The sequence below is a fragment of the Rhineura floridana genome, chromosome 3, assembly GCF_030035675.1.
Source record: "Rhineura floridana isolate rRhiFlo1 chromosome 3, rRhiFlo1.hap2, whole genome shotgun sequence".
Lineage (NCBI taxonomy): Eukaryota > Metazoa > Chordata > Lepidosauria > Squamata > Rhineuridae > Rhineura > Rhineura floridana.
The window spans coordinates 5,345,134-5,368,543 of record NC_084482.1 but is presented as its reverse complement, the minus strand read 5'-3'; the positions used below and the strand labels follow the sequence as shown (position 1 = coordinate 5,368,543).

The following is a 23,410-nucleotide window of genomic DNA, read 5'->3' as shown; positions in this document are numbered from 1 at the left end:
TGATTTATCATGATTCCAACAATTGGGTTTTAGATTTTCTCTCTCTTTTGTTGCAAATACTTCTAGAGTGGGGTGGGGAACCTCAGGCCTTGTGGCCAAATGCAGCCCTGAAGGTCTCTCTATCCGGCTTTTGGGACTGTCCTCTAGAGCAACAAAAAAAGGGGGGAAGATTCAGTTACTGGGGATAGGTGGACTTTATTTTGAGGGACCCAGAAAACATTTCATTTATTTAACAGCATTGATTTACTGCTTAATCACCCATAACCTCCAAAGAGTTTACAAAGAATACTGCCCATTTGCTACAGGGCCAAGTTCAAGGTTCTAGTTTGGGTGTACAAAGCCCTATACAGCTTGGGACCAGGATACCGGAAAGACTGTCTTATCCCTTATATACCCAGTCGATCCCTACGCTCTGCAGGTGAGAGCCTCCTGCAGATACCATCTTACGAGGAGGTCCATTCTGCACAACATAGGAAACGGACCTTTAGTGTGGTGGCACCTATCCTGTGGAATTCCCTCCCCTTAAATATTAGGCAGGCGCCATCTCTGCTATCTTTTTGGTGCCTTTTGAAGACCTTCCTCTTTCAACAAGCCTTTTAAGTTGAGACCTTATCCCAGTCTGCGTCTGTGTTACAATTGCTTTTTAATATGTTTTTAAACCTTTTTTTTTTAAAAGGCTTTTTAGCCTTTTTTTAAGATGTCTTCAAAGCTTTTTAAAAAATTTTTTAAAAGTTGTTTTGTTTTAATGTATTTTAAAGTCTGTTCTTATGATGTTTTAAAGTGTTATTAGTGCTTTTGTTTGTCGCCCTGGGCTCCTGCTCGGAGGAAGGGCAGGATATAAATCAAATAATAAAATAAATAAATAAATAAATATAAAATATTTATGAAAAATATTGATACAATTGAATGTTAAAAACAAGTTAACCTACACATTTACCAAAACTTATGTAAAATCAGCAGTTATGAAAAACAGTCATAATAAAATAAAGTTACCATGTGTGTTTTCTTCTCACACAATGGAATGTTCTCCCTCCCCTCCCCCCGATCTGTTCTGGGGTTTCCCCCCAATCCTCCGGACCAAATTTGGTGAGAGTGAGGGACATGTGAAAGGAGAGAAGGGAGAACATCCTATTGTGCAAGCGGAAATCCTTGCACTGACAAAAAGTGGTAGTTGAGTATCGCCCATGTTCAAATTGCACGTCTGGGTAGGCTTGCCTAAACAAAAAAGTTTTTAGTAGGCACCGAAAACAATATATCAAAGGAGAACAAATGAGCTATGAAAGGAATCCAAATGCCATTTCTGCAACATCAGGAAGATCTGCTTAGAGGCCCTCTTGCCTTCTGTAGGTTTTCACCAGATTTGCCCATACATTCTCACTGGATTCTATGTAATAGAGGGTCAGTCCCTCATCAGAAGGTTGAAATTTGTTGTTTTGACAGCTTTTGGTTCTGGTGCTCCTCAAGTCCATTTGTACCCACCCTCCTCCCCTGTGCCAAAGTTTTGCCTCTAAGGACAGCAGGCAAATGCATAGCTGTAGTAAGAGGGAGGGGAAAGTGATGCTGTTTGGGAATTATTAAAACCCACAGAAGCTTCCAGAGCCACAGCAGAGGTGTCAACTACTCTGGGTCTAACTGCAAGGGCTAGACATTTGATCTTGTTTTTTAAGTTTTTAAAGAAGCCCAGAATGCTAGATTGTTGGCCAGATACCAAATACCATGGAGAACAAACACAGCTCTGGGGATACTCACAGGGTGCAGATAGACAGAATCATATGTGTCCGATAGAGATCTCAGCTCAGCCTCGCTCATCGTTTCAGTTGATTTCATCAGGGCCAGGTACTCCTGACTGTTAAATATATAAAACATGTCAGCAGGGTTAGGCATTCCAACACTACTCAACCTCTGTCTCTCCCCTACAAGTCCATGACCCGGCAATCCCCCAGCTCCAGCATCTGCTTTCACCTGTGAGCCAAGAGGATCTCTTCCTCAGAAGTTTCTCGAGCCTGTAAAGGGAGAGGAAAGTTGAATACCTGAGGAAAATATTCTGGATTTCTCATTGCCCAGCTATTATTTATTACATTTTATCTCATCCTTCCCCCAATGAGCTCAGGGTGGCTTACATATGTCTTTCCCTTCCTCCTTTTATCCTCACAACAACCCTGCAAGGTGGGTTGGGCCAAGAATTAGTGACTGGTCCAAGGTCACCCAGTTGAACTTCATGGCTGAGGGAAGATTTGAACTTGGGTCTCCCCCAAGCCCTAGTCTGACACTCCCAACCACTACACCATACTGACTCCCAGTAAAGAGATCCCTGGCTATGAACCCTCTGCCCACCCCAAATTTCTTGTTTGCTCTTGCCCATCACCACCCCTCTCACCGCCACTGGGATGCAACGCTCCAGCAGTCCACATTGCAGCAGTTTGTCTCGCGTGGCTACCAGACGTTCTGGATGCTCTGGGAAACTGGAGAAGAGGTAACAAAGGAGTGCATGTGGTAGATCAAAAACACATTAACCTGGGGGAAGATTGCAAGATCAGGATGGTTTGGATCAAACAAACAAACTGAGGAGGGGAGAGGGAGGGAAATCCCATCCTGAGAAGTAAGGGAGAAAAACAGCACCATCCATCCTGAATGAAATACACACAGGTACAATTGATACCTCTTGGGCCAAGGCAGAACCTGATGATGTCTGATTAGAGGCAAGATGGTATTCTTTATTGAGATCCCAGCCCTTTAATCTGACAGATTAAAAATTACAGCAAAACAAGCAAGGTTGGGTAAGAAGACATGAGAGAATGTTGTTAACAGGGCACAAAACTGATTTATTAACACTTACAAAACTGCCATCATCATAAAGGTAGGAGCAAGATTAAAGAAGCAGACAGGAAAGGGATGCGGGTGGTGGTGGCTGGAATTAAAGTGGAAGAAAAGGAGATGTTATGGGTGCAGATGATGTATGGAATTGGGAAAGAGAACAAGAGACCACAATCAGGAATCAAGTAGTCCGGGGTGTGGGTCTTTTGAAATCAGTTTAGATGTACAAAACATGGCAATTTTCAGAGAACCTGGTAGCTCACAAAGCCACGAGACAAATCTGAGCTGAACAGGGCACGCTTCCAGACCTTATACTAATTGAGAAAAGTTCCTGCTGAAGATATGGGAAACTAAAATCTCAGCGCTGCTCAAAACAATTCTCTATTTGTTTATTATATTTCAAAGGTACAGTTTATCACTCTGGCCCTAAGCAGGCTTGCTGGAGAGAAGGAACCAGCGGCGTCTCAGATGTCGCTGGACTACATCTCTTATCATCCTTGACCATTTGATCATGACAGCTGGGGCCAATGGGAGTTCAACAACCTCTGGAGGGCCACAACCCTTAGCCTTGTCATCCAAGCACGGATGACAAAGTCACTGAGGTCATCAAAAGAGGGGCAACACGCGAATGCTGCCTGCCCAATTAGTTACCTCAGGACAGAGAGGAGGAGTCAATTCTAAAAGGAAATACAGAAGAGCACATACAGAGATAACATGCTTGAATGCTCCCACGTGGAAAATAAACACACCCCAACCTTCCTGTACAAAATAAAAGTCATACCAGGGAGAGTGGCTGAACCCCTTCCCCTGCTTTGCTAGTTTACTTGCATGGGGAGGTGCACTTGGAGGACCATTCAAACATGCACGACACAAAAACAAGCATTCTCCTTGCCTGCAGCCTGAAGTGGTGCAATCTCGGGGGAGGGAGGGCAGGGGGAAATGACCTCTTTGTTTCCCTAATTCTAGAAAATGGCCCCTACATTGCCAGACAGGCATGGGAACCACTTAGGCATGGATGAATCTCAGACTGCTCCAGTAATATGTATTGGAAGGAATCAGTTCCTTGCCACATCGGAATTACCTCTCCCGCCTCACATGGCTTTGTTGTACATGGAACATGGAAGTGACTCCCACACTATTGTGGCAATTTATGGAACAGCCAAAATGGCATGGGAAGAAGGTATGTGTTGAAATCAGGGGAGAAGTGCTCGGGGTGTAAGTCAGGAGTGGCATGGTGCTGTGCCACCGCCCTCTGCCGCTTACTGGGACTGGTGCAGCTACGCAGCCTCAACTTCAAGATCAGGTTCTACATCGAGGTGAGGAACCTGTGGCTCTCCAGTCATTGCTAGACTCCAACTTGTATCAGCTCCAGCCAGCATGGGCCAAGGTTCAGGGATAATGAGAACGACTGTCAAGAAGAGGGATCAAGAGAGAGAAAGGACAGTGGAAGGACATGTGGAAAGTGTATGATGGGACTGTATCAAGATTACACTGGAACAGCAAGCCAAGTGGGATAAAATAAAGAAAACCACTGTAGAGATACAGGCAGCATAAAGGTCAGGATGATATATTTACCCACATACTTTTGGGTACTTTATTATACAAGCATACCATACTTCCCTCCCCCCCTCCCCCGGCCAGGAAAAAAATAATCAATTAGGAAACTTACATGAGACTCCCAAACTGCTTACAGCAGAGTGCATATTGCGAAATGGAGTCTAGCAGGATGTAAGGATTACAATATCCACATACACCCATAAGCTTTCAAACAAAGAAACACCCCCCTCCCAGTTTCCCATCCCATTCTCTTTTAAGGTATTCAAATGTCAGTAGAAGCAATTGTAATAAGGTCAACACTAAGTTACAAGTACATACAAAGGTACCCAAAAACTGCCAGGGGGACCCTCTGGAAGTGCACTCATGCACATTGTTTTGGTCCAGCATACAACTGTCTTCCCAGGATCGAGTTTCCGGGGCGGGGGGGGGGGGGGGAGAGAGAAGGGAAAAAAAACCTGCTACACCAGTTTGCACCAGAAACCAGCAGTACAAGGTGCTCATTAGCTGGTACACAGGACATCATCAATCCCCTTCCCCCATATCTCTAGAGCAATTTCTCAACTAACAAAAACAGACTGGTTTCTTCCCCCCCCCCCAAAGTAAGATACCAAATAAGCTTTCAAACACATAACACACAAGGATCATTTTTAATAATGAAAAGGCAGACAGTCCATTTATATTGAGAGGAAAAAAAAGGGAAGACTGACAATCCTAGATATGTCTATATGTCTACACCAGTGTGGCATAGTGGTTAGAGTGCTGGACGAGGACCTGGGAGACCAAGGTTCAAATCCTGACTCAGCAATGAAGCTCACTGGGTGACCTTGCGCAGTCTCTCAGCCTAATCTACCTCACAGGGTTGTTGTGAGGATAAAATGGAGAGGTAGGAGAACCATGTATGCCACCTTGAGCTCCTTGGAGGGAAGGTGGGATATAAATGTAATAATAAATAAATAAGTAATCAGACATAAGCCTCATCAGCTTCAGTGGGGCTTACAACCAGGTAAGCTTGTATGGGACTGCAGCCTAAGTCAATGTTTGACTTGAAAGCAAGAATGTCTGTCACTTGAAGTGAGGAGGGGGAGCGAGATGCACCTTGAAGAAAAACAAACACATCCCAACTTATTTTAGGTATGCTTGTATAATAAACCATATATAATATTAGGAGTGTTTAGTGAGCAGGACAGAGAAACTGAGGTTAGATGCAAGGAAGGATGACATGGCCTGAGGAAAGTGGTCAGAACCAGGACAACTGTTTGGCCTGTAATTTATACTTCAGTGCTGGTGACATCAGATTTTGGAAGTGATTTCTTTCTTTCTTTCCCTTCTTTGTTAAATTTGCGAATAAAATAAATAATAATAATAAGTAGTGATGTATCAGTTCATGTAGACCAGAGCTGGGGAACCTGTGAACCCCAAGATGTTGTTGGCCTACAACTCCCATAATCCCCTGCTCATTGGCCATGCTAGCTGGGCTGATGGGACGGAGTCCAGTGACATCTAGGGGGCCACAGGTTCCACCACCTTGATCTACACTGTAGAACAGCTTGCCTAAATCGGTTCACCTGGCCCCTTCATGCCCACCTTTTATTCCATTGTGCATTTTATTACTTTAAAAAAAATGCTTACAATCCTTTGTCACAAAAAGTGCCCAAATTCATTACTTATTACCTTATGGTCTATGTCTGAAATAGGTTACAGCTTCGGTGTAAGAAGCTGTAACTTCCAAGATCTCTTCTTGATCATCCCAGAGTGTAGGCCACGAAATAATGGGCTCAAGTTACAGGAAGCCAGAACTCGATGGCCTTATAGGCCCCTTTCAACTCTACCATTCTATGATTCTCTTTGGATATGTACAACACAACCATAAAGAGCAGCTGGAGACAGAAAAGTTTATGAAAATTATATCCAAATTACTGTCAGGATGAGCTCCATCCTAAACATGCTGATTCACACAGCAATAAGTTCTATTCAGCCCAATGGAATGGTGCCCTGATGGATCAGACCAAGTTTCAGACAGTGTCCAATTTTCCACGAATTTGTCTAATCCCTGTTTAAAAGCAGCCTATGCCTCCAAAACATACCTGTCACAGCATCAAAAAAACAAGCAAAAAACCATGAAAACATTCTTGATTTGGCCTCCTGCTATACAAGACGTTCACTTTACCTTTAATCCCTGGAACATTTGCTACTTAGATTATTTACCCTATCCTCTCAAAGTGGCTTACAGTTTCAAGTAAGCATCACTCTTTAAAAACCCCTCACTGTGTGAACTAAAAAGGCGTAGATCATTTTATGAATGACTTGCTAAGAAAAATAATAGACCCATGGTAAAAAAGAAAAGAAGCAAGGAGAGGTAAACGGAGACTATCAAAGGCTTGAATTAGGAATCTACAATACTATGATGAAGGGCTTCCAATCAGAATGAGTGGACAAGGGATGTTCTCTTCTCCCACCCTCCCTGAGGAATCTAGGAGCACATCTACACTTGACACTTTAAATCATTTTCAGTCATGGCATGATCCCAAGGAATCACGGGAATTATAATTCTCTAAGCGGACTGAAGTTGTCTCACAGATGTCCAGATCCCCACTTGTTTGCAATCCCTAGAGATGCTTAAGAAGAGCATTGTTGGATCTGACCAAAGCCCCATCTAGTCCAGCATCCTGTTGTCATGGCCAACTAGATGCCCATGGGAAGCCCGCAAGCAGACCTGAGTGCAAGAGCACTCTCCCCACATGCAATTTCCAGCAACTGATAGCTAGAGACATACTGCCTCTAACAGTGGAAGTAGAATGAAGTTGTTATACTCGTAGCCATTGATAGCTTTACCCTGCATGAATTTGTTCAACCTTCATTTAAAGCCATCCACGTTGGTGGCCAACACTACATCTGCTGGGAGCAAATTCTATATTTTAACTATATGCTATGTGAAGAAGTCCTTTTCTTTGGTCTATCCTGAATCTTCAAACATTCAGCTTCATTGGATGGCCCTGGGTTCTGGCGTTATGAGAGAGGGTGGAAGTCCTGAAAGCTAAGCCACTTGGGAGTTTTACATTCAGACTATCACAACAAACACCTGAACGCTCACCCCTTCCCCCCAAGTACCTTTCATCCCATGGGCAGTGAAACTCTGTCATCCGCTCATCCCACACCAGGCCGGTTCCAACTGGCACTACACATTCTGCAGCAAGATCCTAGTTAGAAGGAGTGACATAGAACAGTGACGTAAGTAGGGGGGAAAGCTCTGTAACCCTCAACCCTCTTCCTCAAACTGCACTCATTTAGCATCATTCCCTCCCATATGAACCCTGCATTTCTCTTAAAAAGCCAGAAATGAAGTAATATTGTGTATATTAATAGCCAACTTATTCTTTCAAGTGCCAGTCCTTCAATAGTGAAAATGGTACCATCCACAAACAAGGTGGTGATATCAGCAGAAACTCAAAGGTTTGCAGAAGTACAAAAAATATTTAGGGGAAGAATGGGGGGTGGGGCAGGAAGCAGCCCAATGGGCGCTGTGCTTGCTGAGTGGCTATGAAATGCTGACCAACAATTGGAGGGGAAGGGGAAAATGGAAGAACAGGAGGGAGGGAAGGGGGGATGGAATGGAGTATCCTAGAAAAAGAGCAGAGGAGCCAGGCTAGCATCCTGAACACCCCACATGGTAACGTTTTGATACAAGTCCCACTTGTTACACAATAAAGGAAGATATCACTGTGCATGTACAGATAGCGTTTTCATTACCATGGAGCAAAAGCATTCTGCCCCCAAGGTCTTACGATAACAAAACAGGGCTTCTTTCCAGAACACAGAATAGGGATTCAGTGTAGAGCTGAGCTCTGGCACCCCTTTACAAACAAACATACACCTCTCTTGACAACACAGTCTCCAAACTGTTTTGAAAATTTCAAAGTGCCACTTAAAGTGGTCCTCTCCTACCGTTATTAAACCTGACTTGCAAACCAAGCCTTCTTCCCCGTCCCACCCCCACACCACTCCAACAGCCAATGCTGCATTCCCAGCTCCAGAGCTCAGATGCCCACTTGTTTAACCTACCAGTTGCTGCAGGCCGGAGAGTAGATCCTCCACGTCCTTGTTCAACCGCTTGGCCCGCCCTTTCCGCTTGGCCTCTGGCAGCCCTCCCTTTTTGTCTGTCTTCCTCTGGAGAAGAAAAGAGGGTGTCAGCTTGAGTAACACAACACAGGCAGCAAGCTTCTCCTCTCTTGGACAGGGCAGAAAGGACAGTGCTTTTCTCACCCAGCCCTGGCTTTCAAAACGGACTACCCATTGCCTCCCATATCCCACACCCCAATAAAGGTTACTTTACCGGTGGTGCCCGAGTCTCCAAAGGGGCCACAGAAGAAGGCTCCAATATTCTGGCATCTTTCAAATCAGAAGCCATCATGGGAGCAGAAGATGCCCCCTGTTCCAGCCCTGTGTAAGAGAAGCACATGTTACAAAGAGATTCTGGACCTCACATGCCCAACCGTTCCAGCCACATCCAAATACCCATTTCTCCCCACATCCAAATACCCATTTCCCCTAAAACAGCTAGCCACTTCCTGCATCTGATGAAGTAGACTGTAATCCATAAAAGCGTACGCCATCATAAATGTGTTCAGTTTTTAATACTGCTCCAAAATTCCTTGTTTTCACTGATAAATGACATCACTTCTGAGGAAAGTACCCAGATCCTATTGAATGAGCTCCCACGCTACTCAAAATAACCTACCCACTAATTTTAGGATTGTCATGGAACCAGTGCCTCATGGAAAGGGAAAACTCCTTCTGCCAAGGAATTAGCCTGTCAATTCCTATTATCTAGACGAGCCTCTTTAATAGGGCCTATTAAGATAAGTGTCAGAATAGAGAACGCCCATAAAGTAATAAAGGAAATAATGTAATAGGACTCATTGAACAGACACACAAAGAAAATTAGATGCTAACTAAGAGTGAGAGATTCAAGGGAAGAAAATGAAACAAGGAACAATGTTGGTAGGCAATTAGCAAGATGGAAAGCCCACACATACCAATTTTTAAATTATTATTATTATTAAATTTATTACCTGCCCTTCACCATCAGGTCCCAGGATGGGTTACAACAATTTAAAATTCAGTATTAAAAATAGTTAAAACAAATTACATTAACAGGAATTGAGTGGGTCATGAAGACATGAGAGGCACAGTTACTAAATTCAGAATTCATTATAATTTTAAAATGCATGCTCTGCTTAAAGCACAATGCCACCAGGGCTCTCAATGCAGGTTACAACAAGGATCACAAATAAAAACCATTAAAAAACCCACCTAATATACACACATACCTAAAACCAGCTGCTGAAGAAAGCCACGGAAAATTAGAACCTGCTTTATCCCACCTCCAGCATTCTAAAGGCCTTTTACATTGTACTGTACTGGCTATATTGTTTATTGTATTTTATCATGTTTTATTGTACGCCGCCTAGAGTGGCCACTGGCTAGATAGGCGGCCTATAAATTAAAGTTTATTATTATTATTATAAGCCTTCTGAAAGTTAGCCAGGCAAACCTCTCTTGGAAGGGAATTCCAGAGATGTGAGGCCATAACATATAATGCCCTGCACAATCAACGTCAGGAGTTGGGATGTAAGAAGGGAACAATTTCCATTTCAATCTGTATTTGTGACAATCAGTGCTGTTTCCGTTCTGCTGCTGTTCAGTTTTCTGTCAAATACTATGTTGCTTGCCCTGCTTCCTGCTGTTTAATGCAAGTTACATAAGCCTCTTGGCAATGAAGGCACACAATACAGGCCCTCATCTGAAGATCTTAAGGCATGAGAAGGTGTATGTGGGACCAGGCAACTAGCATTCAGGATTATTGTCAGTCGCTTGGAGACCTTCAGATATCAAGTGACTAATAAATTTAACATATTATTATTATAGCGAGAAATAAATCTTAGTCAATTAATCACACGAGAATTTATTGATCACTTTACTAGAGCTGCATAAGAGTAAGGCTGTATTCCTAATCCTGCTTATCTGGGAGTAAGCCCTACTGAATCCAGTAGGACTTACTTTGGAGTAGACACAGTTAGGATTGCTCTGTAAGATATTTTGAAGAAAAAGGTGTACTTTGCTTTTAGATTATGCACACATTTTGCCATCTTACAAGATTTAACATCTTATTATGCGTAGGACTGTAATCTTCTATTAGGTTATTTTGCTCAGTTTGTCCTTTCCTAATGGCTCAGGCAGGTGACATCAGTCAGGGGTTGGAACAAGAGAAATAAAAACAAAATACTGAATTAGGTTGAGAAGTACCCCACACCTAACACTGATCACTTTGAAAAGTTAGGCATTTTGATCAAAATACAAGAGTGTAATTTCCAAGCATCCAACTCTATGGAAAGGAGCAGCAAGTAGAGGTCAATATATATATATATATATATATATATATATATATATATATATATATATATATATATATATATATATATATATATACACACACACACAATTAGACTGTAGGGCCAAGGCTTTCTCCAACTATCAAAAGGCTCCGCTTGAGTGCTTACACCTATCTTTTCTCCCAAAGCCAAAAGCATGTCTCTATCTCCTTCGTCTCTATCGCTAGTGTGCTACAGCCCCCCACTTCTCGTCATCCATTCATTTCACCCTCTCTCTAATCAGAAACGGTGGCTCAGATCCTATGCAGACTTACTCCAGAGACATGAACAGGATTGGGCTGTCAAGATCTGACCACCTTGGCTGGGAGTTCATAGCCCCTTTATAAACGCCCCCCTCTCCCAAAGCCACCCATTTGAACACCAGATCTCGCAAGAAATGGCTTGCAGAGATATTAAGGTACAACAAAGAACACAGCAGGGATCCCAAGAAGTCTTATATCTCAACCTTTCGTTACCAGACAAGGGGTGGGGAAGACATTATCTATCCTTCCGTCCGTGCCAGGGACAATAATATTCTTACCCACCCATCTCCAGAGCCCCCAGACATATCTGAGTATCCCGTTACAGGCTTCGGCTCCCACCCCGAGAAGTCAATTTCACAGAACCCCAGACCAGAAAAAAAAAGAGACAGTGGCTGAGGACGCTGCAGGACATTCCTACTCACCTCCCTAATAACAGCTGGGGCGATCTGCAAAAAGAAAATGGGACGCAATCAGATAGCAGCAAGGAGACAGGAGACAGCAATTATCGATAATCAATAAGGGAAGCAACAACCCCTCTTCCCCGGTTGCCCTGCCTTCCCCTTCCTAGACCATCATGGGGGTGTGTCTCCTTCTCACCTGAAGCTCCTGCTAACCTAACCACACCCCTCCCGGTTGCAGATACTTGGTTTCTCCCAGGGCGCCGCCTGATGCTGTCACCCGGCGCCGCCCTACCCTGAGATAGAAATCATTCGCTGCACAAGAAAGAAATTGGGCGAGACCATTCTGTTCGAGGGGGGAACCAGCGGGCGCTAAAAATTGGGCGGGGCCATGAAGGAGACAGACAGAAAGCGGTTAGGTGGAGGATAGACAAGACCATTTACCTCACGAGGGGGGAGGGGGGAGGGGGGCGGGGGGAGGGGAGGGGAGGGGAGGGGAGGGGAGGAGGCGGGGGGATAATTCAAGGAGGTGGAGCTGGGTAGACCGTTTAGTTTAATTCCGCGGCATTTTCGCTGTTTCTCCACTCAAGGTGAATAATAAATTATAATTCAATTGCTGAAACATGCCCAAATCGGCAACACCACCACCATCCCACTTCTTTAAGCCCAGCTGTCAGTGCCCGCACAGAAACATTTGCAGTGCAAACAACCCTGTGCATGAACTCTCTGTCTGAAGTTCTGTGGGGCAAGTTCTGTCCTTGTCAAGCCTAAAGCTGCCTCCTACATAAACTAACCAGGCTGGAACTTTGAGGAATCGCGAAGGAAGTGCTCAGTGGGAACAGAGGTTAGGGTAGGTAAATTGACTCGATTTTATAATGCTGCTGCTGCTGCAGCAACAGCACCTAGACTACCATCTCAGCAGGTGATGGGGATCTGGAACAGGGTCTTACAGGGTGATCTTAAAGCACAGGCAAGTTCAACACGGAATAGGGGATCATTTCAGATGAAGTTACTTGAAAGACTGTCTGTCCCTGTATAAACTCAGGGATGGGGAATGTGTGGCCCTCCAGATATTGGATTTTAGGTCCCATCAGTCACAGGCAACATAATCAATGGCTAGGGCAATGATGGGAATTGGGGTCCACCTTCCTTGCATTAGAATCAGCCTCTGATCATACTGAAATGATATGAGACTGCGAGTTATAACTGATTAAGTAATATTCAGTGCAGACCCAGTGAAATAAAGTTAAGTCACTTTATATACTCTGGCTCTATATTCTGTTTATAAATCTGCAGGGTAGCGGGGGAGGAGAACAAGAAACTGCCTTAATGGATCAGGCTAAGGTCCATCTAGTCCAGCATTCTCTTCTCTTTGTCCAGCTACATGTCTTGGACATTCACAAAGAAGGTTAAGAAGGTGATGGCTTTGCCCAGTTATATCTGGTATTCAGAGAGATTTTGATCTTCAACATGAAGATTCTATTTAGCTGTGATGGCTGATACCTATAGATAGGACTCTATGAATCCTGTTTAAAAGCCCTTATCTATTGCCAATTGCCACAACTTGGGATGGAGAACTCCATAGGCTGCAACCCTATTCATACCTGGGAGTGGGCTGGGAGTAACTTACTTCTGGGCAGAGCTTGGAAAAGTTGCTTTTTTGAACTACAACTCCCATCAGCCCAATCCAGTGGCCATGCTGGCTGGGGCTGATGGGAGCTGTAGTTCAAAAAAGTAACTTTTCCAAGCTCTGCTTCTGGGTAGACATGTAAGGATTGTACTGCACAGTATGTTTTACACTTTTATTTGTGTAATGCTGCCAGCCTGCATGGTGTTTGACCTCCTTTTGTTAGTCTGAATGTACTGCCAATCATTTAATGATCCAAAGTAATATAATGAGAGGAAGGGGAACCACTCACTTCACACTCTCCACCCATATACTTCAACAATTTTCCCCCAGATAATGCCCAAGAACATTTGCAAAGGGCAATGTTTGCCCCACTGGGTAGCTGCAGGTAGTCCCTGTGCAAGTAGAATGAGAGGTGATGTCTTCCCAATTGATTTGAGCGCCAGCATCTGCCATTTTACAAATTAAGCACCACTGAAGTTCTGCTAAAAGGGTAGCCCTGTTAGTCTGTTGCAGCAAAAACAACTAAGGATTGCAGCACTTTAAAGACTAACCTATTTATTATGGCATAAGCTTTCATAGACTTAGAATCTGATGGTAGACTGTAGAACATGAAAGTTTATGCTGTAATAAATTGAAAGTCTGTCTCTGGTAATCTGGGGGTAGTATTTATTTATTTATTTATTTATTTTATTTTATTTTATTACATTTTTAGACCGCCCTATAGCAATAAGCTCCCAGGACGGTGTACAGCATAATACTGTAATACTGACCAACCTTATAGGGTTGTGTGAGAGCATCCTTTTCAAAGGCAGCACCCTCCCTTTATCTATGGCAGGATCATTGCCTATGCGGCTCATAGAAAGAAATGGTCTGTCAAGATGTGGTACTGGAGGAAGAGGTTAAACCTTTGTTTACTCAGTAAGTCTCTCATCCTTCACAAGATCTATATAGGCAATTGTGTAAAGCTAAGTATGACTTGAATTATTGGTGGCAGCTAAAGTGGACTTTGCCCTGTACTGCCTGAAACAGAGATACTGGGAACTCGGAGAACGGCCAAGCAGGCTACTGGCCTACTGCTTGTGCCAGATGAGGACCCGGAATCATATCCCTTTTAATCAGGGATGGATCCAACAAGGCACATAATACCTCAAGGGACATCAATGCTCCATTTTATGAATTCTATTTGGAGCTATACCAGCAGCAAGATACTGCCCCAGATGTAGATGTCTCTTTCTTTGGTCTGGTCTAGGATTGCCATAGCTGATCACTGATCAGGCTGCCTATCTTGAGAACCTTTGAGGGTAGGAGAGGTGCAGAAAGCTATTAAAAACATGCTTAATGGCAAGGCGCCAGGTCTGAATGGTTTTCCTGTGGAATGATACAAAACCTGTCTAGCGTTTTTGGCCCCAAATTTACTTTCTGTTTATGAAGTGTCTCAGCAAGATGAGGCCTTGCCCCATTCTTTATGTGAGGCACATATTTCTGTCCTCCCTAAACCTGGTAAGAACCCCTCTTCATGCACTTGCTATCAACCAAGTTTCTAGGTGCTCCGGTTCCAGAGATATACACCAAAATGTCAGCCGCCCCCCTACACAGCTTTGTAGTTGCTCTAAGTTCTGCTCTAATCCCTGCCCTTTCAGGTTTTTAGCCAATAAGAAATCAGGGTTGTGATTGACAAGGAATGATAAAGCCAAAAATGTAGAGTCAAATTGAATTATCTGCCTTTAAGTGATTCCAAGTGATCCTATGAACAGGGGTAAGCAATATGAATGAATGAATGAATGAATGAATAAGTTTATTGCAGTCATAGACCAACATCAATGGGGTAAGCAGTATTCAGAGGGGGTTTCCCGTTGCCTCCCTCTGAGGCAGAGAGGCAGTGACTGGCCCAAGGCTCAGAAAACATGCTTTTCCGAACATCTCACAGATTGAATAAGTAAGCTTTCAGTCTTTTTCTCTCTTGTGTGTAGGAGTCAGACATGTTTAAATTTTGAAGAGGGCAGTATTTTGCAAACTTCCCAAATTGAAGCTTGAATCCAGTACTTGGTTTTCCAGAGTAAACATACCCAGAGTAAACCCCACTGAATTCAATAGGACTTCCTTTTGAGTAGACATGGTTAGGATTGTGCTGTAAATTGATGGGACTTTTGAGTGAACATAGGAAAGAATTGTGTTTGTGTTGTATATCTTTCTCTCCCTCTCCAATCCTATTTTTAAAGTAATTAGGCAGGGCTTACTTGGGTATCACTGCTTTTATTATGTAGGAAACGAATACTGATTTTTTTTAATGTTCTGCAATTATCAACTGGTTTTGGCAATAAACTATTATATGGGGTGTGTGTATTTTTACATCTCCAGTGTATGTGTGTATATGGGAATCTTTCCAATAACCCTGTGAGGTAGGGTTGCAGTCTGGAAACCAAGGCAGCGCACAATAAAAAATAAATCCCTTTAAAATCCAATAACCATAAAAACAAGTATAAACAGTTGCAAAACAGCTTAAAGTGGCATGATTCTGAATTTTGGGTTGCGTGAATGAAGTTGCTCATCACTTGAGGTTGCATTTCTGTCCCTGTTTGAGTAAGCCCCACTGAATACATTGGGACTTGCTTCTGAGTAAATAAATGTAGGATTGCACTATAAATATCTTTACAGGTTGTGTAAATAATAAATATATTTGATAGTCATGATTATACAAATATTTCTTCATTTTTCATATTTTTGGAGGAGATGCTTAGTTTTCTGCCTTACTTGTAGAAAACTTGTTGTGGTTGGTATAGTATTACATTTAAGAAATCATCACTGTCTTTTGTTCTTCTTTTTCTATTTGCATTTCATTTACCTTTATCCTTGCTCCCTTTCATCCACAGAAGCAACAACAGTGGTTCCATGTGCTCTGTTCAACCTTCTTAAACCCACTGATGATGCACCTTGTTTGTTTCTTGTCCAATAGTGGTAAAAGAGAATTCACATACTGGGCAGCGTGGCTGCAATTGCTGTTCCCAAGCTGCTGCCTATGAAGGTAGACCAAATCATGTGTGCTTTCTCTCTGTCAATTATATTCACTGGAATTGGGTTGGCTGATATATCTATGTCTTGACAGGCATTCCACTTTCTGTTCCTCATCACTACTTTACACAAATTAATTCTTTATTCCGTGAACTTAGGGGGGCACCTCTCCTCCGCGTCTCTCCCTCAAGAAGATGCAAGTGCTGACTGACCATGGGGGCTTTGCATTCCCTGATGTGGAGGCCTTGCTTATCTTTTAGTGAGTACTTTGTGCTGTCAGAATCATGTGCCTATTCATTCTATGCCATGGGCTTTTTTGGAGTCTTTTATGTGTCTCCATTGTCTGGCTGGAGTGCATTGGGTTCAGAACATATTTGGGGGGTTCACTCTCCACCATCAATTGTGGCATTAGAGAGGTTTGGAGGCAGTTGGCTGTGAAGTACTCATTTGACTCTTACTCACATGAGAAACTTACTTTATGATGTAACCCCTCTATTAGAATTGGGGGCAAGATGGTGTTGTGGAAGAGTTGGGAGGGCTCTCTACCTTGCATCAGCTGATAAGCAAAGATGGGGATTTCTTGCCTTTTTCCCTCCAAAAAGATCAGTTTAGGCTGCCGTCTTCAGCAGAGTGGCAGTAATCTGCTGTTGCAGCACCTCTTGGTCTCAACTTATGGCCTAGAGGCCTTGAGTGCTTCTGAAACCCCAGATTTGTTTGATAGCTTCAGTGCAATTTCCAAAACGCACAAATTTGCTTTTATAAAACTTTGCTGAGTGCTGGGAAGTTTGATTCGGGTGGCCTTATGAAGGAGTGGAACAGAGAACTGGAACACCCCATACATCTGAGACAATGGCACTCAATATTGACCACTGTAAGGTTCTGCTCCCTGGACCTCAGGCTACGTCTTATCCAGCAGAATCTTGTTTTTCAGGCTTAATGGACCCCTTCCCCCATCACTTCTGTCAGAAGCATATTACATCTACTGATGTGTGCTGATGTTGTGGTGAGACCAGGGCAGCACGGAAACATATGATCTGGTGTTGCCCTGGAGTGGCCCCGTTTGGGGCAGAAGTCCTTACGTGCATTCACTTGGTCCTAGGAATATCTCTAAATGTTTCCGTTGTTATGTCATACTGCATTGTATCCAGAGCTTGGAAGTAACTAGTTACAAGTAACGAATTACTTGTAATTCATTACTTTTTGAGTAACGAGTGGGTAATTCCTTTACATTTTGATTGTAATAGAACTAGGAGTAATTTTACTACTTTTGTGAAGTAATTGTAACGTTTCCAGAATTACTTTTGGGCATTACTTGAGGGGGGAGCAGGGGAAGTCTTCTGCTACTCTGATCTGTGGATGAAAATCATGTACCTCAAACTGGGCTTTTGTGCAGCGTCGCTCTTTCCTCATGCTCTGTGGATGGGTAGAAAGTGACGAGGAAGGAGGTGGAGAGTGAGATGGGGTGGAGTGAAGAAAACAATTATTTTAAAAAAATGTATAGTGGTGGTGAAGAATGGAGTGGAGGGAAAAAGGATCCGGAGGCCAAGAACATGGATAAAGGAGGAGAAGGAGGCATCAGCAGAATGCAGATAAAGAACTGTGGAGGTGAAAGATGACAATGTGTGTGTGTGTGTGAATACTGTGTTTGCACTTGGCACACAAAGTGGCCACCACCCTCTCTGGCTACTGTGCTGCATTTGCAGTATTTTAACTTTTTTGCATCTCAGGGAAAAATGTTTGCTTGAGTGAATGTCCCTTAGTTGCTGGCAGGGCAGGGTCTGGAAGGTGGTTAAGTGAGAGAGATTATGCTGGCTGGCTGAGTGGGGGAGTTGCACTTGGTTTGACGTGCAAAGATCTGAGTAGTGGCCTCAGCCTCCCTCCCCACTACCCTTACCAGCGGAGAGACCACCATTGCTATCTTATGAATAAAAATAATTATTCTACTTCCTCTGTGTTTATTTATTTTTAATGTCGTTTTAGGCTACATAGATGTGCAGCAGCCAAGGTCAGCACCTTGTAGGCGTTTTTTTAAAGCAACTGAAATGTAATTGTACTGATTACTTTGGAGAAAAAGTAAAGTGTGGAGGAGGCCTTCAGGGACGTTATAGCTGTGTCCCACTCCAACGATGATAGCTCTCCTGCTATCATGGAGAACGATGGTCTCGGGGAAGGAGAGCATCCAGCTGAGGAAGAGGGAAACAATCCCTTAGAAGGGACCCATTCCTTCGGGGATGAGCAGCTATCCTCTCGTGCCAAGGATATATCTCCAGGGGGTGGAGGGATCCTTGTAGTGGGTGATTCGATCATTAGGAACATAGACAGTGGGGTGTGTGATGGGCGTGTAGACTGCAAGGTGTTTTGCCTGCCTGGTGCGAAGGTTGCGGATATCGCCCGTCGTTTAGATAGTTTGGTAGACAGTGCTGGGGAGGAGTCAGCGGTCGTGGTGCATGTTGGCATCAATGACATGGGGAAATGCAGCCGTGAGGTCCTGGAAGCAAAATTTAGGTTGCTAGGTAGGATGCTGAAAGCCAGGACCTCCAAGGTGGCTTTCTCTGAAATGCTACCGGTTCCATGCGCAGGACCAGCCAGACAGGCCCAGCTTTGCAGTCTCAATGCGTGGATGAGACGATGGTGTCGGGTGGAAGGGTTTGGATTTGTTAGGCACTGGGGAACATTTTGGGACCAGCCGGGCCTGTACAAAAGGGACGGGCTCCACTTGAACCAGAATGGAACCAGACTGCTGGCACTTAAAATTAAAAAGGTAGCAGAGCAGCTTTTAAACTGACTGAGGGGGGAAACCCGACAGGAGCTGAGGAAGGTCTGTTTCGGAATAAACCTCCCCCCTGGGATAAAAACCAAAGAAATGATGAAATTTTAAAAGGGGTAGGCCTAGCAGTAGGCATTGTGAGAGCAGGGGCACAGGATATAAATTCAGAAGAGCAAAATTACCACAGGCCAAACCACAAGTGCCAAAGACACTTGAAGAGAGACACTGCTTACAAGTGCCTGTACGCTAATGCTAGGAGCCTCCGAACCAAGATGGGAGAACTGGAGTGCTTGGTCTTAGAGGAGAGGATTGATATAGTGAGCATAACGGAGACCTGGTGGAATGGAGAAAACCAGTGGGATACGGTTATCCCTGGATATAAACTATATCGGAAGGACAGGGCAGGATGTATTGCTGGCGGAGTTGCTCTATACGTGAAAGAAGGCATTGAATCCAGCAAGCTCAAAACCCCAAAAGAGGCAGACTCCTCCACAGAATCGTTGTGGGTGGTGATACCATGCCCCAGGAGGGACTTAATACCGGGAACGATCTATCGTCCCCCTGATCAAAATGCTCAGGGAGACCTTGAGATGAGATATGAAATTGAGGAAGCATCCAAACTAGGAAATGTGGTAGTAATGGGTGACTTCAACTACCCGGACATAGACGGGCCGCATATGTGTTCCAGTCATGACAAAGAAGCAAAGTTTCTAGATATTCTAAATGACTATTCCCTAGACCAGTTGGTCATGGAACCGACCAGAGGGACGGCAACCCTGGACTTAATCCTCAGTGGGGACCGGGACCTGGTGTGAGATGTAAGTGTTGTTGAACCGATTGGGAGCAGTGACCACAGTGCTATTAAATTAAACATACATGTAAATGGCCAATTGCCAAGAAAATCCAACGCGGTCACATTTGACTTCAAAAGAGGAAACTTCACAAAAATGAGGGGATTGGTAAAAAGAAAGCTGAAAAACAAAGTCCAGAGGGTCACATCACTCGAAAATGCTTGGAAGTTGTTTAAAAACACTATATTAGAAGCTCAACTGGAGTGCATACTGCAGATCAGAAAAGGTACCGCCAGGGCCAAGAAGATGCCAGCATGGTTAACGAGCAAAGTCAAGGAAGCTCTTAGAGGCAAAAAGTCTTCCTTCAGAAAATGGAAGTCTTGTCCGAATGAAGAAAATAAAAAGGAACACAAACTCTGGCAAAAGAAATGCAAGAAGACAATAAGGGATGCTAAAAAAGAATTTGAGGAGCGCATTGCTAAGAACATAAAAACCAACAACAACAAATTCTATAAATACATTCAAAGCAGGAGACCATCTAGGGAGGCAATTGGACCCTTGGATGATAAGGGAGTCAAAGGTGTACTAAAGAACGATAAGGAGATTGCAGAGAAGCTAAATGAATTCTTTGCATCTGTCTTCACAGTGGAAGATATAGGGCAGATCCCTGAACCTGAACTAACATTTGCAGGAAGGAATTCTGAGGAACTGAGACAAATAGTGGTAACGAGAGAGGAAGTTCTAGGCTTAATGAACAATATAAAAACTGACAAATCACCGGGCCTGGATGGCATCCACCCGAGAGTTCTCAAATAACTCAAATGTGAAATTGCTGATCTGCTAACTAAAATATGTAACTTGTCCCTCGGGTCCTCCTCCGTGCCTGAGGACTGGAAAGTGGCAAATGTAACGCCAATATTCAAAAAGGGATCCAGAGGGGATCCCGGAAATTACAGGCCAGTTAGCTTAACTTCTGTCCCTGGAAAACTGGTAGAAAGTATGATTAAAGCTAGATTAACTAAGCACATAGAAGAACAAGCTTTGCTGAAGCAGAGCCAGCATGGCTTCTGCAAGGGAAAGTCCTGTCTCAGTAACCTATTAGAATTCTTTGAGAGTGTCAACAAGCATATAGATAGAGGTGATCCAGTGGACATAGTGTACTTAGACTTTCAAAAAGCGTTTGACAAGGTACCTCACCAAAGACTTCTGAGGAAGCTTAGCAGTCATGGAATAAGAGGAGAGGTCCTCTTGTGGATAAGGAATTGGTTGAGAAGCAGAAAGCAGAGAGTAGGAATAAACGGACAGTTCTCCCAATGGAGGGCTGTAGAAAGTGGAGTCCCTCAAGGATCGGTATTGGGACCTGTACTTTTCAACTTGTTAATTAATGACCTAGAATTAGGAGTGAGCAGTGAAGTGGCCAGGTTTGCTGACGACACTAAATTGTTCAGGGTTGTTAAAACAAAAAGGGATTGCGAAGAGCTCCGAAAAGACCTCTCCAAACTGAGTGAATGGGCGGAAAAATGGCAAATGCAATTCAATATAAACAAGTGTAAAATTATGCATATTGGAGCAAAAAATCTGAATTTCACATATACGCTCATGGGGTCTGAACTGGCGGTGACTGGCCAGGAGAGAGACCTCGGGGTTGTAGTGGACAGCACGATGAAAATGTCGACCCAGTGTGTGGCAGCTGTGAAAAAGGCAAATTCCATGCTAGCGATAATTAGGAAAGGTATTGAAAATAAAACAGCCGATATCATAATGCCGTTGTATAAATCTATGGTGCGGCCGCATTTGGAATACTGTGTACAGTTCTGGTCGCCTCATCTCAAAAAGGATATTATAGAGTTGGAAAAGGTTCAGAAGAGGGCAACCAGAATGATCAAGGGGATGGAGCAACTCCCTTACAAGGAAAGGTTGCAGCATTTGGGGCTTTTTAGTTTAGAGAAAAGGCGGGTCAGAGGAGACATGATAGAAGTGTATAAAATTATGTATGGCATTGAGAAAGTGGATAGAGAAAAGTTTTTCTCCCTCTCTCATCATACTAGAACTCGTGGACATTCAAAGAAGTTGAATGTTGGAAGATTCAGGACAGACAAAAGGAAGTACTTCTTTACTCAGCGCATAGTTAAACTATGGAATTTGCTCCCACAAGATGCAGTAATGGCCACCAGCTTGGATGGCTTTAAAAGAAGATTAGACAAATTCATGGAGGACAGGGCTATCAATGGCTACTAGCCGTGATGGCTGTGCTCTGCCACCCTAGTCAGAGGCAGCATGCTTCTGAAAACCAGTTGCCGGAAGCCTCAGGAGGGGAGAGTGTTCTTGCACTCGGGTCCTGCTTGCGGGCTTCCCCCAGGCACCTGGTTGGCCACTGTGAGAACAGGATGCTGGACTAGATGGGCCACTGGCCTGATCCAGCAGGGTCTTCTTATGTTCTTACTTTCAGAGCAATTGTAATTGTAACGGTAATTACTACTTTTTTGGGTCGTGTAACTGTAACTGTAATTTATTACTTTTTAAAAGTAATCTTCCAAGCTCTGATTGTATCCCACTGTCCTGGAATTTGACACCGTAACTGGATCCTGCACACTTTGTTGGTAGCTAAGCAACTAGTCTTACAGCACGTTGCTCGTTGGCCTGAGAACCTTTCTTCCCTTGCTGCATATGCTACTTTTACTTGGAGGCAAGAGGAATATAAATATTCTGAGATCTGGGACCTCCGTGGAGCTGTTTGCACGATCTGTTTGTGATATGGGGCTCTGCCAGAGCCTATTTCCTCCCTTCCCTATCCAACCCCTTCTCTCCCAATTGATTTATTTTTATTCATTTAAAAAAAATTTCTCTCTTTTTAAAAAACATATGTCCGATTTTCTTAATGGATTTATGTTTTGCTGCCTTTTTATTGTTCTTGCTTGTTACTTATATTGTTATAGAAAAATTTGAAAAACCAATAAACTACGCATAAAAAAAAGCATCCTCCTAGGCTCAGTAGACGGTAATGTGGAACAGTAAGGAAGGGGGAGAAATTCAGTTCAGTCCACATTCCAAGCAGAATGTATCAAATCCACACTTTCCAAAACAATATGAGAACCAAAACGGGGCCATCCTTCGGAATTCACATTGATTCAGATTTTTCAATGCACTTTGCCAACCAAACAATATATTTACAAAAATGCACATGTTTGGGGAAAATGTGCATAAAAATTAATATATGAGGGAAAATAAGATTTAAAAATGCATTATATGAGGCGAAATTGCTTGCAAAAATGTGTGCATTAGTCAAATCTGCCTACAAAAATGTGTTTATTAGGAGAAGTTTGCACTAAAATGCTGGAGAATTTTCATGAGGATTTTTTAAACAAATAGCTAAGATTGGCAAAATGAGAACCAAAATTGACAGATCTTTTCCTTCCTAACCCTAAGCACATTCAAGTAAAACTTAGTCAGAGCTCCTCCCAAATAATCCTGGGATGAATCCTAGTTTGATAAGGGTGCAGGGAATTGGAGCTCTGTGATGCATTTCCAAATAACTCTCAGCAACCTTAACAAACTACGATTCCCAGGATTCTTTGGGGGAAGCCATGACTGTTGAAAGTGGCATCATAGGGCTTTAAATAGATGATTATGTGTGACTTCATTTCTTCTCAGTGTGGTGGAGCAAAGCAAAAAAAAGGAAAGCAGTTAACTATCATGGTTTATTTGTTTATTGCTTAGTCCAAAGACCATTGCAAGAAGGCACTGAATACAAAA

The 23,410-nt window shown here is 43.4% G+C and overlaps 1 protein-coding gene across 6 annotated transcripts in view; it reads right to left on the bottom strand.

Annotated features, from left to right (window-relative positions):
* HDAC6 (histone deacetylase 6) overlaps window positions 1–12,282 on the bottom strand; it is a 61,385-nt gene extending 49,103 nt beyond the window's left edge. For 3 of the 6 annotated variants that reach the window (XM_061614067.1, XM_061614071.1, XM_061614072.1), the window contains exons 1-7: window positions 11,345–11,390; window positions 8,702–8,808; window positions 8,431–8,535; window positions 7,480–7,568; window positions 2,378–2,462; window positions 1,963–2,003; window positions 1,750–1,846 (exon numbers count right to left, since the gene is read on the bottom strand). In XM_061614067.1, coding sequence (XP_061470051.1) covers window positions 1,750–1,846; window positions 1,963–2,003; window positions 2,378–2,462; window positions 7,480–7,568; window positions 8,431–8,535; window positions 8,702–8,808; window positions 11,345–11,348 — 528 coding nt within the window. In that variant the 5' untranslated portion in view covers window positions 11,349–11,390. The other 3 variants (XM_061614070.1, XM_061614069.1, XM_061614068.1) reach the window with 3 other exon arrangements.
* Between the last annotated feature and the right edge of the window lie 11,128 nt (window positions 12,283–23,410).